The sequence below is a fragment of the Pseudonaja textilis genome, chromosome 5, assembly GCF_049901715.1.
Source record: "Pseudonaja textilis isolate UNSWEBS1 chromosome 5, rPseTex1.2, whole genome shotgun sequence".
Lineage (NCBI taxonomy): Eukaryota > Metazoa > Chordata > Lepidosauria > Squamata > Elapidae > Pseudonaja > Pseudonaja textilis.
The window spans coordinates 73,661,741-73,677,565 of record NC_141994.1 but is presented as its reverse complement, the minus strand read 5'-3'; the positions used below and the strand labels follow the sequence as shown (position 1 = coordinate 73,677,565).

General features: G+C 43.6%; 1 protein-coding gene across 1 annotated transcript in view; it reads right to left on the bottom strand.

The window, feature by feature from the left end:
- Positions 1-15,825, bottom strand: part of LOC113450988 (uncharacterized) — a 45,421-nt gene that overhangs the window by 14,756 nt on the left and 14,840 nt on the right. Inside the window, exons 4-10 of the mRNA XM_087935368.1 lie at positions 12,172-12,280; positions 10,336-10,452; positions 8,156-8,217; positions 6,589-6,723; positions 5,476-5,661; positions 3,612-3,714; positions 721-862 (exon numbers count right to left, since the gene is read on the bottom strand). Of these exons, the coding sequence (XP_087791494.1) occupies positions 721-862; positions 3,612-3,714; positions 5,476-5,661; positions 6,589-6,723; positions 8,156-8,217; positions 10,336-10,452; positions 12,172-12,280 (854 nt within the window). The remainder of the gene's footprint in view (positions 1-720; positions 863-3,611; positions 3,715-5,475; positions 5,662-6,588; positions 6,724-8,155; positions 8,218-10,335; positions 10,453-12,171; positions 12,281-15,825) is intronic.

The window sequence follows — 15,825 nt, the reverse complement described above, 5'->3', positions numbered from 1 at the left end:
GAAGGAAGAGAAGCAAGGAAGGAAGGAAGGAAGGAAGGAAGGAAAGAAGGAAGGAAGGAAGGAAAGGGAGGAAGGAAAGAAAGGAAAGAAAGGGAAGGAAGGAAGGAAAGGAAGGAAGGGAGGGAAGGGAGGGAGGGAGGAAGGAAAGGAAGGAAGGAAGGAAGGAAGGAAGGGAAGGGAGGAAGGAAGAGAAGCAAGGAAGGAAGGAAGGAAGGAAGGGGAAGGGAGGAAGGAAAGGAAAGAAGCAAGGAAGGAAAGGAAGGAAAAGAAGGAAGGGAAGGAAATGAAAGGGAGGAAAGGGAGGAAGGAAAGAAAGGAAGGGAGGGAAGGGAGGGAGGAAGGAAAGGAAAGGAAAGGAAAGAAAGGAAGAAGGAAGGAAGGAAAGAAAAGAAGGAAGGGAAGGAAGAGAAGGAAAGGAAGGAAAGGAAAGGAAGAAAGGAAAGGGAGGAAGGAAAGAAAGGAAGGAAAGGAAAGGAAGGAAGGAAGGAAGGAAAAGAAGGAAGGAAAAGGAATAACAGAATAACAGAGTTGGAAGGGACCTTTGGAGGTCTTCTAGTCCAGCCCCCTGCTTAGGCAGGAAACCCTACACCATTTCAGACCAGCGGCTGCCCAGTCTCTTCTTAAAAACCTCCAGTGTTGGAACACCCACAAATTTAATAATTATTTTTGTTAAAGAGAACCGCACTTCTCCTTCTGACGGAAGGTTTGTAAGAGGTTTACCTGGCAATGGCCATGCCGATGTAGTAGGAGAGGGGCATGATGGAGAGCAAAGCCAGGGTGAACTTAGTCACGGAGCTGGTGTAGTAATTGTGCTTATCAGCGTAGCCCAAAATCAGAGTCACGACGACCAACGGAAGGAGGTCTGAAGGTTCATGGGTCAGGAAAACGTGCCTGGAAGGCCGGCCTTCGGTCGGTCGGAGAGCTGAGCCGGTCGAGCTTGCAAAACAACGCTCAAGGGTAGGATCCGGTTAGTAGCGAGATGGTACAGCTAGTAATCTGTGGTTGTTGACTAAATGGAGAAGTTGGAAATACATCCCGGAGGAAGGAACAAGGCGGCACTTTCGCCTTGGCGCTCTCTGAGCTGGGTGGTTCTCTTGCAGACGTTTCGTGACCCAACTAGGGAACATCACCAGTGTTATGAGTAGAATTTGTGGAGGGGGAGGAGGAAGAGGAGAACGGTTTGCTCTCTGTTTATATACATGTGGATTGTCCTTGTATGTAAAATCAGCCATCCACAGGCACACAATGATAAACAACGGCTACACACCATTCAAAAGAAACAAAGAAAAAGCTACAGTATTAAAATAAAATAATAAAATAAAACAATAAAACAAAACAAAACAATAAAATAAAATAAATCAAAATAAATAATAAAACAAAACAAAACAAAATAATAAAACAAAATAAAATAATACAATAATACAATAAAACAAAACAATAAAATAAAATAATACAATAAAACAAAACAATAAAATCAATAAATAATAAAATAAAACAAAACAATAAAATCAATAAATAATAAAATAAAATCAATAAAATAATAAAATAAAGAAAATAAAACAAAACAAAATAAAATAATAAAACAAAATAAAATAATACAATAATACAATAAAACAAAACAATAAAATATAATGCAATACAACAAAACAATAAAATCAATAAATCATAAAATAAAATCAATAAAATAATAAAAGAAAGAAAAAAAAGAAAAGAAAAGTAAAGAAAAAGAGCAAAACACCTGCTTGCCAACAGTTAGCACCTAACGAAGCAGAGATTAACAATCATCATACAAAACCAACAATGGAACAGTAAAGAATAGCTTAATCGAGGAATCATCAACGCCACTCAACCAATACTGACAGGGGAAACCACTGGTATATAAACAGAGAGCAAACCCCACTCCCCCATAGCCCTGATGATGTTACCAAGTTGAGTCATGAAACGTCTGCAAGGAAATCACCCAGCTCAGAGAACAGCCAGGACCCCACAGTCCTCCTCCTCCTCCTCCTCCTCTCCACAAATCCCACTCCTTCTAGCATTGATGATGTTACCTAGTTGGATCATCAAACGTCTGCAAGAAAACAACCAAGCTCAGAAAGCACCAAATGCCCTCCTTCTCCTTCCTTCCTTCCTTCCTTCTCTTCTTCCTCCTCTCCACAAAGCCCATTCCCCTTTAACACTGATGATGTTCCCTAGTCCTGCCATAAAATGTCTGCAGGAAAACAACCAAGCTGAGAGAGCACCAAATGCCCTCCTTCCTTCCTTCCTTCCTTCCTTCCTTCCTTCCTTCCTTCCTTCCTTCCTTCCTTCCTTCCTTCCTTCTCTTCTTCCTCCTCTCCACAAAGCCCATTCCTCTTTAACACTGATGATGTTCCCTAGTCCTGTCATAAAATGTCTGCAGGAAAACAACCAAGCATGGAGAGCACCAAGCGCCCCACAATTCTCGTCTTCCTCCTTTCTGCAAACCTTACTCCCTCCTAGCACTGATGATGTTACCTAGTAGGATCATGAAATGTCTGCCAGAAAACCCACCAAGCTCAAAGAGCACCAGGGACCACGCAGTTCAACTCTGAGCTACCAAGGTTTCTCTTCTACTGGCACTTCGATACCGTTGACTAGGAAACTTCCTGTTCCCATGAAGTCAACGGGTTGAGAACTTTCTTGAAGGACCCACAGCGGTGAAGCACATGAGACCAGGCCAGTATCTCAGATGACCTCGGTTGAGCTACCGAGCGGTCCCAACAGCAAGTATTTTGACCGCGCAGTCTTCAGGAGTCAAACCTGATCTGATGGCATCTTCTTCACCCTTTCTATGACCAGGAGCTCATCTTATGGACTGTTCTGACCAAAACTTATGGAGACACTAACAAACACACCTTAGTCCCCAAACGCGTTTTTCTGTATTTCAACAGCTGTGAATTTTAGTCATTCACAGCCCGTAATGAGTCTCAAACAGCTTGTGAATAGTCTCATGGAAGTCTGCCAAAATCCTTCAGGATAAGCCTGATAAGCACCCACCTTTATCTTCCTTGATATTCTGCCAACGACTAAATGTCCAATTAGTTATACGAGGCCAAAATGGAACACAAATTCAACACAGAGCTTCAGGTTTCAAACCGACCAGTACGAACAAAGTTGCTTCCTGCAAAGGCTCCTGTCCCTTGGCTCCTCCTTTATGTTTCATGGGAGGGCACAATCACCTCCAAGCCTTACTCCTGAGTCGCCCCTTTTGTCTTAACTGTTCTTGCCTTCTGGCAGCTCTGCGCACATGCGCACACTGGGAACAGGCTCCCCCTGCTCCTCCTCCTAGCTGCTGTCAGATTCTGGAGGCTCTGGAGTCAGCACATAACTTCCAGATGGTCCCTGGCCCCGTCTCTGTGTCGGACGCAGATCCCTCGTCCGAGCCCTCCCCACACTCCAGGACTGGCCCATGTTCCTCCTCACTGTCTGATTCCGCTGCCGTCTCCTCAGCCTGCCGATGGAGCACCACACGGACATCCGTCAAAAGAGAGGAAAGGCTAATGTCCTGCTTAGCATATCTCCCCAGAAGTTGAGGTAGATGTCACGGGAGATGCCCACCGCTGACCTTCCCACAGGCCCCAAAAGGATACTGACGGCAAAGACGTTGATCCCATCAACGGCGTATTTGTAATAATACGCGCTGACCGCCTGGTAACAACAGAGGACCACTTCCGCATCTAAAGGGACTTCCGTCTGGAGCGGAGAAGGAAGACAAGAGGAGAATAAACCGGGATTATGCTCATTATTGGTTCTAGGGCTGGCCTAGAGGCGAAGCTCTCGCCTCACCATCATCAGGAGGCCGCGAGTTCGATCCTAGCTAGAAGCAGATATTTCTCTCTCTATTCATGATGAGAATACATCTGCTGAACAAAACTCCACATTGGTGACAGGAAAGGCAGCCAGCCAGTCAAAACACTCTGCTAGCTCCATTCAGTTGCCCGGGCTTCACCCGGCAAGGGATTATGGGGTCGTTAAAAGACGACGATGCCGTGGCTCATTTTTTGTTCTACTGCAGGTAGTCCTCGACTTATGGCCACAACTGAGCTCGAAATGTCTGATGCTAAGTGAGTTTTGCCCCGTTTTAGGACATTCCTTGCCACTTCTTGTTAAGTGAATCACTGCACTTGTTCAGGGAATAATATGGGTATTAAGTGAATCCGGCTTCCTCGTTGACTTGCCTCGTCAGAAAGGTTGCAAAAGGGATCATGTGATCCCCCAGGGACGCTGCCACAGTCGTAAATATGAGTCTTTACAGAACAGAATGGAAGAACAGAGTTGGAAGGGACCTTGGAGGTTCTCTAGTCCAGCGGTCACCAACTGGCGGCCCACGGCCCACTGGTGGGCGGTGAGAAAATTTTGGGGGTCTGCAGAGAAATGTCACCCCCAAAGCAATTAATCCAGGCTGCACAGAAACACAAGGCTGCTCAGTCTACATGGCCTGCGGGAACCCTTCCTCCCCACTCACTCCTCACCCGGCAAACTTGCATACTAAATTGCTATTTTTCCTTTTTTTCCCCTGACTATCATCTGTTCTGCTGTGCTGGGAGATTTAGATTAGCTAGGAAGCAGGAAACGGTTGCATTTCTTACTTTCTAGCTAATCTTTAGATCTTAAAAGCAGAGCCGAATCTTCCTTAGGACTGAAGCAGTGCAGACTTAGCTAGTCGATGGCAGAAATACAGATCTCTAAGTGAATCTGTGATTCTGTGAGCAACTGAATCTCCCTGCTTGCTTTGCCTGATTTGGGGTAAAAAAGTTGCTCTCTTTTTTAAAATAAAAAATTCAATATTTGCATACATGGTGTTGATTTTATACATTTTATACCTGTGAGTTGATTTTATGAGCTTGCTTGCTAGCAAATGTGAGTTTGCTAGCAAGCAAATTTTATGTGACAGACTCAGCTAGCCGATGCCAGAACGATAGATCTCTGAATGAATCTGTGATTCTGTGAGCAACTCAATCTGCCTGTTTGTTTTGCCTGATTTGGGGTAAAAGTTGCTCTTTTTTTAAATAAAAAAAATTCAATATTTATATAAATATTTATAATATTTACATACAAGCCATGCCCAGCCAGTCACATGACCACCAAGCCACACCCACAAATTAGACCACACCCACAGAACCACTTAGTGGTCCCCGGGATTTAAAATTATGAGTTGGGTGGTCCCTGAGGTCCAAAAGGTTGGTGATCCTTGGTCTGGTCCAAGCCCCTGCTTAGGCAGGAAACCCTGTTTCAGGGGATCACGTGACACCCTGCCAGGACACTGCAACCGTCGTAAATACAAGTCAGTTGCCAAGCGCTTGAATTTTGATCACGTGATTGGCGGGGACGTTGTCAGCGTGGCAAAACGGCTAAAAGTCCCTTTTTTTCAGTGCCGTCCTAAATGCCCAACGGTCACTAAACGAACGGTTGCAATTCAAGGATGATCTGTAAAAGCCCCGAGACCCTTCACACCTTCCGTAGGCGCTGAATGTGGACGCACTCGGGGGGCAGGAGGAGAATCGTGGTGACGGTGCGCAGGCTCATCTTGGCCGTTGGGATGAAGAAGACCAGAAGCCAACAGAGGACGCAGAGAAGAACGTGGGCAAAGACCAGGAGAGGGAACCCAGCCAGGAGCCAGATGTAGGTGCTACTACGCCACTACATAGGGCAGGAAAGAAGAAGAAGAGTTATGGCGGACGAGGTGGGGTCTCAGGAGCGGAATTGGAAACCACGGATGACTTACGAACAACTATTACTAGCTCAATACTCATGCTTTGCTACGGAACTATGTGGTGGGGCTTAGTTTTGGGGGAGGAAAATAAAGGGGAGGGGAAATTCTGCCTCTGCCTACCAGCATCCATCGGTTTATTCATCTGGCTAGCGTCCTGTCAGTGTGCGAGAGAGTTGAGGGCTGTTTGGAAACTGAAACATGGAAAGTGAAACAGTATTTGCTGTGCGAGCAAGGAGACAGCAAGGAGCCTGGGCGTGGCTTAGCTCAACTGTTCTGTACTAAAGCTCCATGGTGCTGCCGTGAAACTGAAACTGAAACTAAAACTCCTCTGCTTGTGTTTTGCATTTGGAAGAGATTTCTTTTTTTCAGGTGGGGAAGGGAGTAGAACTCCTTAACATCAGAGCATGTTAATAATAATAATAATAATAATAATAATAATAATAATAAAAAATAGTAATAATAATAATAACAAAACAATATAATAACAAAACAACAAAACAACAATATTAATATAATAATAATAATAATAATAATAATAATAATAATAATAATAATATAGGAAATACTTTTAATACTCTGATGGTCATTTCAAAAAAACCTTTCTTGGTGAGCACCTCGTTTAACCCAATGGGATTCTGGGACTTGAAGTCCACAAGTCTTAAAGGAGCCAAGATTGGAGATTCCTACATTATAAAACTGAAATCTGGCAGCTTATCTCACCAACCAAGAAAGAAGCTACAACGCTTCTTGGAATGACCACGACTAGCGTTTCTTGGAACGATTCAGAAAAACGCCCGCTGGCATCTTCTCTAGCCAAGCCAAGATGGAGGCAGCCAAGACCCGAGCATCCTTACCCAGAAACCACAACCGCCCATCTTACACGAATCCTGCCGGGGGAGCAGAGGAGTGGTGTCCTTCAGCACCTTGACCTCAGCGACGACGGGGTTCTGGTTGAACTTCATCTGGCAATCTGGACCGGGTCTTTTCATCTGGAAGAGGGAGAGAAGAACCAATCGGATTCCCCTCCGAAATTCGAGCAACCTGATCTGGAGCAAGGGGAGACTCCAGGGAAGGACTCTGGTTTTCCGGACCTCTTTCCTCCCACCTGCCGATGGGGTCATCCAGAACAGAAATGCAACTTGGGAGATAAGTTGATTCCAGGGGTGGATGTTTTGACCCAGGCTTCATCAAATGAAATTAAACTTGTTTTAAAAGCAAAACCTATTTTGTTTATTGATTGATTGATTATTAATTATTGATTTGATTTATATTGCCGCCTGTTCGCCCATGGCGACTCATTTTATTGTAACCCTAGGAATTCCGTGCATTGTCAGACAGAGCTAATCTTAAAACAGTTCCCCAAGATAAGCACACACCTTTCAGTGCTGTGAAATGCTGCCAAAAACAGAAGTAATTATAACAGAAACCAACCGAAACAGCGGAAAAAAACCGTCCAGAGTTCACAGAGCTTCAAGGAGGACTCGGAATCTATCAAACTACTTTGCTTCCTGCAAAGGTTTCGTCATCTTGGCCTGACTTTTATCCCTTATGGGAGGGGCAATCTCCTCCCAGCCTTACTTCCGAGTCGCCCCTTTTGTTTCAGCTGCTCTCATCTTCTAGCAGCTCTGTGCAAGTGCGCACTGGGAATAGGCTCCCTTTGTTCCTCTTCCTCGCTGCTACCACACTCCGGAGGCTCCGGAGTCAGCACCTCACTCCCAGGTGGTTCTGGCCCCATCCCTGCATCGGACGCAGGACCCTCATTCGAGTCCTCCCCAGACTCCCTGACTGGTCCCCTTTCTTCCTCACTGCCCGACGCCACTGCTGTCTGCACGGGCTGCCGGTGAACCACAACAGTGGGATTCAAAAATCCCAACAACCGGTTCTCTGCCTGGTTGCTGGGTGACCATGGTGGGCGTGGCCTACCAGAACTTCCGGGAGGCTAGTTTTTTGCCTTCCCCAGGCTCCAGAGGCTTCCCTTGGGCCTCCAGGAGAGCGAAAACAACCTCCCCCAGGCTCCCAAGGCCCTCCGGAAGCCGGAAACAGGCCTATTTCCAGACTACCGGAACTTCTGGTTCGGCCCGTTTTTCCCAGAGCCTCCACGTCAACCATGAACTTACCTGCATCCAAACCGGGCTGCATGGAGACTGCTGGGAGGGACCAGCTGGTCAGTTCAACTACCGGTTCAGTGAACCAAATGTAAATTTAATGTCCAGTTTTGTCCTAACCGATCTGAACCGGATAAATCCCACCCCTGGTTGATTCCAGCTTTCCCAGAATCCCCCCAATCGGCTGAGATGAAGGTCCTGCCGATTGGGGGAACTCTAAGATCTGGAGAAAGCCACCCAACAGGCTTGAAGGAAGATGCTTCAGCCGTCCCAGAATGCCTTCCCTTCGAGGTGAACCTCCAACTTTCGTCCTCACCTTCTGAATTACTTTGCCGAACGGCCAGAGAAAATATCCCGCAAGCTTCCAGCAGAGTTTTCCTAAAATTGGGAAGAGGGTCAGAGAGCATATTCATGAACTGGAATAGAATATGGTGACAAGGTCAGCCAATGAATAGGCATAGCAACTAAGTCAGCCAATGAGGACGGTTTGGAAACTGAAACTAGAAGCAGCCTAGGCTGGAAACTGAAACTAGAAATAGCCTAGGCTGGAAACTGAAACTAAAAGTAGCTCAGGCTGGAAACTGAAACTAGAAGCAGCCTAGGCTGGAAACTGAAACTAGAAGCAGCCTAGGCTGGAAACTGAAACTAGAAGCAGCCTAGGCTGGAAACTGAAACTAAAACCAGCCTAGGCTGGAAACTGAAACTAAAACCAGCCTAGGCTGGAAACTGAAACTAGAAGCAGCCTAGGCTGGAAACTGAAACTAGAAGCAGCCTGGGCTGGAAACTGAAACTAGAAGCAGCCTAGGCTGGAAACTGAAACTAAAAGCAGCCTAGGCTGGAAACTGAAACTAGAAGCAGCCTAAGCTGGAAACTGAAACTAAAAGCAGCCTAGGCTGGAAACTGAAACTAAAAGCAGCCTAAGCTGGAAACTGAAACTAGAAGCAGCCTAGGCTGGAAACTGAAACTAGAAGCAGCCTAGGCTGGAAACTGAAACTAAAACCAGCCTAGGCGTGGCTATACATTAAGCTCTGCAGCTTTGAAGCGATGTTGAACTTTGAGTCTGTCTAATGAAAGTGCTTCTCTCCTCTGCTGTGTGTCTTGCTTGCCTGCTGAACTAAAGTGAAACCGATGTCTGTTTCTGTCTGAGTTTGCTGCATGTTGGGAGAAATCTACCACTGGTATTGTAAAATTTACTTTATATGTTTATAAAGAAGTTAAATAAAGCCTCCGTCATCTGAGTGTATTTTTCCGGCACTGAATTTATGCTGCAAAACTCTGAACAAAGAGAATGGAGGAGAAAGATGGGAGATATTTCTCCTTGGATGGACAATCCAGTGGTGGGATTCAATTTTTTTTATTTATTTTTTACTACCGGTTCTCTGGGCATGGCTAGGCGGGCATGGCCAGGAGGTCATGTGACTGGGTGGGCATGGCTACGTGCACTCCGTGTTTGGCCTAGTGGGTCTCAGGGAAGACTCCTGGGTGCTGAAAAACAGAAGCACCACAGCGAGGTGGGTAAATACAATTTAGATTAGCTAGACAGCGAAAAATCGGATGATTTCCTGCTTTCTAGCTCAGTGTTCGCCAACCAGTGGGCCGGGGACCACTGGTGGTACATGAGAAAATTTTGGCGGTCCGCAGAGAAATGTCCCCCCCCCAAAAAGCAATTAATCCAGGCTGTGAGGGAACACAAGTCTGTGCCGCCCACATGGCCCATGGGAACACAAGGTTTGCGTCGCTTGCATTGTGAACAACACAAGGGAGTGAGGGGAGGGGGGAAAAGGCAGAGGGGGGGCAACTTGCCCCACGCGCCTGGCCACCGGGCTGCTTCTTTCTGCTTCTTCCTTCTTCTGCTTTTGGCTGCACGCAAGGAAAGCAGCCAAAGTCTTTCTTTCTCTCCCCCAAACTCCGCCAGAAATGAGTCTTTGGGACCCTGCAAGGCCTCCTGCTCCAAGAGGCTGCAAAGATTCATTTCTGGTGGAGTTTGGGGGGAGAGAAAGAAAGACTTCTGCGGCTTCTGCTGCTTTCCTTGCATGAAGCCAAAAGTCTCTCTCTCTCTCCCTCTGAGAACGGAGCTGGAGACGATCCCAAATAAAGAACGATCGATTGGTAGGAAAACGGGGTGGGGGATTTTTCTGCAGACTTTTGGGGGGGATTTTCCCAGGGTCTCTGGTCCGCGGGATTTAAAACGATGAGTTTGGTCATCTGGTCCCTGAGGTCCAAAAGGTTGGCGACCCCTGTTCTAGCTAATCTAAATCACGCGGCACAGCTGATCATCGGAAATATCGGTACAGCTGAACTGGTAGCAATTTTTTTTTTTTTACTACCGGTTCAGTCAAACTGGGCCGAACTGGTAGAATACCACTACCGGGACAATCATCGCTTGCACACGCATGGACACATATGCCTCCATGCGCCTCCTGCTCCGAGGAGCCAGGATTCCCACCCACCACCCCCCGCCATTTTCCAAGGATACTTGTCACCACACATCCTCACCGTACGGAGCGCCCAGCACGGTGAGGAACATCAGAAGAGAGACCAAGACGTAGAGTAGCGAGAGCCACCATCCAAACAAGAGCAGGTAGAAGAGGTTGCCACAAGTCAGCATAGAACCTGGAGAAGACACAACCGCGGAGAAAGACAACAAGTCAACTTTGGACACCGCCTGACCTTCAAAGCTAGCAATCTTGGACAGACTTGTTCAATGGAGATTCAAGTCCATCCTTGGTGCATAAAACGTCGTCCTTGACTTACAACCACAACCGAGCCCAACATTTTTTTTTTCTTTTAAAATTGATTTTCTATTAAATACATTTCTCAGTGCTTAATAAACATCGTGTTGTCTGGGTAATTGATTTTCTTAACAATACAAATTTACATTCTTAATCTCCACCCCTTTTTTTTCCAACTGTTGGTAAAATAAGATTCCACGTTTGAAAATATTCTACATCTTGTTTCTGTTTAATTTTCTTTTTTTTCCCTTCCTTTTTTTTGCTATATAAAGAAAGAGCGACAATTTCAACATCTATATAAACATGTGCTGTCTGGTTACAATTAGTTTGAGCAATAAACGTCTCATGATAGTAATAATGTTCCTTAGTAGTGCTCATATAATAACAGTGTTTCCTCATCATAATAATATATTAATACTAATTCATAACAATAAACATATTGTAATAAGTCCTCATACTAAAATTAGTCCTTCTCTTATAATTTTAAGTGTTCTAAATTCTGTTTCGGTTAGTTAAACATTGATAAAACAAATCCCCTATTTCAAAATATTCTGTGTCTTCCTTCTCTTTAATTTCAAGTGTTAATCTATCAATTTCTGTCCATTCTAGTATCTTTTTTATTCTCTTCTGTATGGACCTCCACATTTTTCCAATCTTGTGCAAATACAATTCTAGCCACTGTTAATTCATGTAGTATTAGATACACAGTCCCTTTATTATATTTTTCTGGTATAATACCCAACAGAGATATTTCTGGTTTTAGATCAATATGTCCCTGTTATTCTATGTCATGCCCTTGTCGGAGTCTGAATCCGAGAAGGAAGATGAAACAGCTGACAGGGAGCGGGAGTGTGGCTCCGTTGGCTGTGGAGGAAACTGGGGAAGGGCAAAGCCCAGTTGGGCAGAGCGGGGGAGAGGTAGAACAAGGGAGAGGGAGTTCAGAGGAAGACCCAGGCCCACCCCTCTCTTCATCCTAGGGCATGCAGGGAGGAACGGAGAAGGGAGCAACGTGGGTTGTGTGGCTTACAGGGGAGGAAAGGGACCTGATTCCCTTCATTAGCCACAGCTGGGAATGAGAGTTTAAAAGAGATGCATGCTGAGTGCGGCAGCTGCTGGGAACCAACGTGAGTTTATCTTGTGTTGATTTTGGTTATCTGTGTTCCTGGCATCCTCCTAACCAGGTTGAATTATTGCCGTGCCTTCACATCTGGAATTCCTTCTCCTGCCCTGCTGGACCAATGACCTCATTTAGCCTCAATTGGACTTATAGTTACAGTTTTTGTTGACCACGTTGTGGACTGGATTCTTTGCAGCCAAAGGCTGTTCCTGGGAGAGTTTTTCTCCAGCCCAGACGGTAACCAGGATATTGGGGGCAACGTTGGAGCTAATAAAGGGACTCCTATTGATTATCTGACTGTGTGGCCTTTGTGCCACGCCCCTTTGGGTCATCATATTCTATGTGCTCCTGCTGGAGCAGGGGGTTAGATTAGATGACCTCCAAGGTCCCTTCGAACTCTGTTATTCTAATGATTCTGTAAGCTGGGCTGTAGCTGTTCTCTCAAGGCTGTTCAGTTGGTCTAATCCTAGCCTTAGACTTTACCTGTTGGACTTTTGATGATAGTCAGGTCGGAGTAGAGCTCTTTGACAATTTCTGACCGTTCCTCCCATGGCCGAGCCGTGACATGGCTCTTCCATTTCTTAAATCCAAACTGTGTGAAGAAGGACGACAAATGTGAATTAAAATGAATTTAAAGATAAATACCGTCAAAAGATCCGATACCTGATTATACATATAATAACGGGGGTAAGAATTGTGGTAGCTCAGGCTTGAAAAATGTCTACCACTCCGTCAGATGAAGACATAATTTGTAAAATCTTGGAATGTGCAGAGATGGATAGACTCACAATGAAATTAAGTAGACAAAGAAGACTCAGAATATTACTAAATCTGGAATATTTGGTATGAATGGGTAGACAGTAAAATATGATAAATATTGGTCCAAAGAATAAATAATATTGGCATATTGGTATATAGATAGGATCAATGAGAAATGATTGAAATTTAGAATGTCAGAAAATGGAGATTTATATAAATATTCATATTTAGATTTATAATACTGATGTAGTAATATTGTATAGCTAAAAATGTATACCTCATCTCTTATGGCTATATATAGAGCATAGTACATAGACTATAATTATATAGATTTATCTCTGACCTTTTTTAGGTATATAGATGTACTTAGTGTTAATATGATATTTTTTCTCTTCTTTGAACCATCAACCTATATATATGAATTACTTTTTTATTAAGGCACTGTGAACTAGTATTACTAATACTATAAATGTCAAGTGTTAATTATATGTACTGTACTTATTGTACTGTCAAGAAAACAATGTTGAAAGTTATTGATACATCTTCTATTATAGAAATTTTTGTAAACTTTTTGGTATTTTGAAGTTTGTAAACTTTTTAATATTTTGAATTTCAATAAAGAATTTTTTTTTAAAAAGATTCTGCTTGCTAGCACACTTTCACCAAAAACAAAAAAATGAATTTACTAAAGGAATACGAAAAGCGATTTCTCTTCATACCACACATACACGTAATCCTCAAATTGCTGTCCAAATTTTCCCTTGGTAATTGAGACAGTTTGCTCGCTCTGCTTGTACCGCAAACCATCATAAGTACGAGGCCATTGTTAATCATCTGAATTTTGACTGTATACAGGTAGTCCTCAATTTATGACTGCAATTCGTGCTATTGAAAATGTGTGGAACACTGAGTGATAATATTAAAGTATTAGTAACTTAACAGTAATAAGTATATTGGATGAAGAAATGTTATTGATATCTACATATATTTTTTGGGGAAAGTGATAAACAAACCACAAAGAGAGAATAATATTGTTTAAAAACAATGAGGTGAATATAGAAAAAAAAATCCAACGAACAGGAAAATAAAAAAAATAAGTACAAATTGGGAAAATAGTATAATATATATTGATACATAAAATGTTATAATTATAATGAGTATATCAAGGCTAGAAGATGGAAGAGAAAAACTCTGTATATGTAATTGTATTATTACTGTTAACATTGTGTGTGAAATATATTAACCCAGTCATTAAAAGAAGAAACCCTCCCGTACTACCACCTCCTACAATACTAGACAACACAGCATCAAGAGTAGAGACCTTCAAATTTCTAGGTTCTACTATATCACGAGACCTAAAATGGACACCTAACATCAAAAATGTCATCAAAAAAGGCCAACAAAGAATGTTCTTCCTGTGCCAACTCAGAGAGCTCAAACTGCCCAAGGAGCTGCTGATCCAGTTCTACAGAGGAACGATGGAGTTTGTCATCTGCACCTCTATCACTGTCTGGTTTGGTCCTACAACCCAACAGGACAGACACAGAGGGTAATTAGGACTGCAGAAAAAACAATGGCTACCAACCTGCCTTCCATGGAGGACCTGTATCCTTCATGAGTCCAAAAGAGGGCTGTGAAAATATCTACAGACCCCTCACATCATGAACATAAACTGTTTCAACTCCTACCCTCAAAATGACATTATACAGAGCATTGTTGCACACCAGAACAACTAGACACAAGAACTGTTTTTTTCCGAATGCCATCACTCTGCTAAAGAAATAATTCCCACAACAATGTCCAACTATTTACTAATCTTATCACCGATCCCCTCCCATTTGTGACTGCATGACTGTATAACTTTGTCGCTTGTATCCTTACGATTTATATGGACTGTTTCCTAGTATGATTTGATTGCTGATTGTACCCTATGACTCTTATTAAGTGTTGCAACTGATAATTCTTGACAAATGTATCTTTTCTTTTTATGACCACTGAGAGCATTTGCACCAAGACAAATTCCTTGTGTGTCCAACCACACTTGGCCAATAAAGAATTCTATTCTATTCGATTACACTATCCATAAAAAATGTTGGTTGTTAAAATATATTTTTTTTAAAAAAACGAGCCAGTTGTTAATTGTCCAAATTTTGACTATATACAAGTAATCAGATGTGGGCTTCAAAAATTTTAGCAACCAGTTCTCTGCCCGGCTGCTGGGTGGGCCTGGCCATGGTGGGCGTGGCCTAGTTGGCCTCCTGCACCATGGGGAGGGGCCTGTTTTTGCCCTTCCTGGGCTCCGGAGGCTTTTGTTGAGCCTCCTGGAGGGCAAAAATGGCCTCCCCCAGGATACGGAGGCCCTCTGGAGGCCAGAAACGGGCCTGTTTCTGGCCTTCTGAAGCCTCCGGGAGCAGGGGAGGGATGCTACCAGTTCGGCCCAGTTCTATAGAAGAGCAGCTGACACCGAACCAGTTCGCTGCAATGACCTTCTGGTCGTGTATTTGGCCCACCCACCAAAACACACTCTCACCAAAACCAGTAGTAACACTGGTTGAATCCCACCCCTGTCTGTGAGGCCCATTTTTGGCCCTCGCCTAAGTCTTTGTGCAGGCCCTGCACTTTCCTCACATCCAAAACGGGCCATGTGGAGGCTCCTGGGAAGGGCGGGAAGGGAGGGGCAGGGCTGGGGTGGGGTGGGATTTACCAGTTTGCCAAACTAGTAATTAAAAATGATAAAATTAGCAACCGGTTCGTCTGAACCGGGGCGAACTGGTAACAGCACACCCCTGTGAGGTAATCGTCAATTTATGTCCACAATTGAGCCCAGAATTCATCTGGTTAAGTGAGGAATTTTTTGCTGGAAATGTAATCAGACACCGGGCACTTATCACCCCATGTGGTGGACATGTCTGAAAGCAAAGAAATATCAGACAAAAATACATACATAGTTAGGAAAAAAAACACGTTAAAGCTGCGGATAGATTATAAGCCAGAAATATTTTTGTTAGGTGTAATACAAAAAAAAAAATGATAAGAATTTGTATTTCATATGACATGTTTGGACAGCAGCAAGAATTGCGCATGATATTGGAAAAAGGAGGAAACTCTGAGAGAAGAAAATGCAATTAAAAAATATTAGATTGTGCACAAACGGATAGACTGACTGACATTAAAGAGAAAAGGAAAAGAAAATGGTTGGATTTTCGCATGGGACTTTATTTTATAAATGGTTGGATAATAGAGATAGAAAATAGGAGAGAGGAAAAAAAATTATGTAAGCAAATGGACCCAGATGTTATACTGTTCACAGAGCACTTATGTACGTTAAATGAAAATGTATAAATAAACTTTTTTTTAAAAAAGTGAGGAATTGGTTGA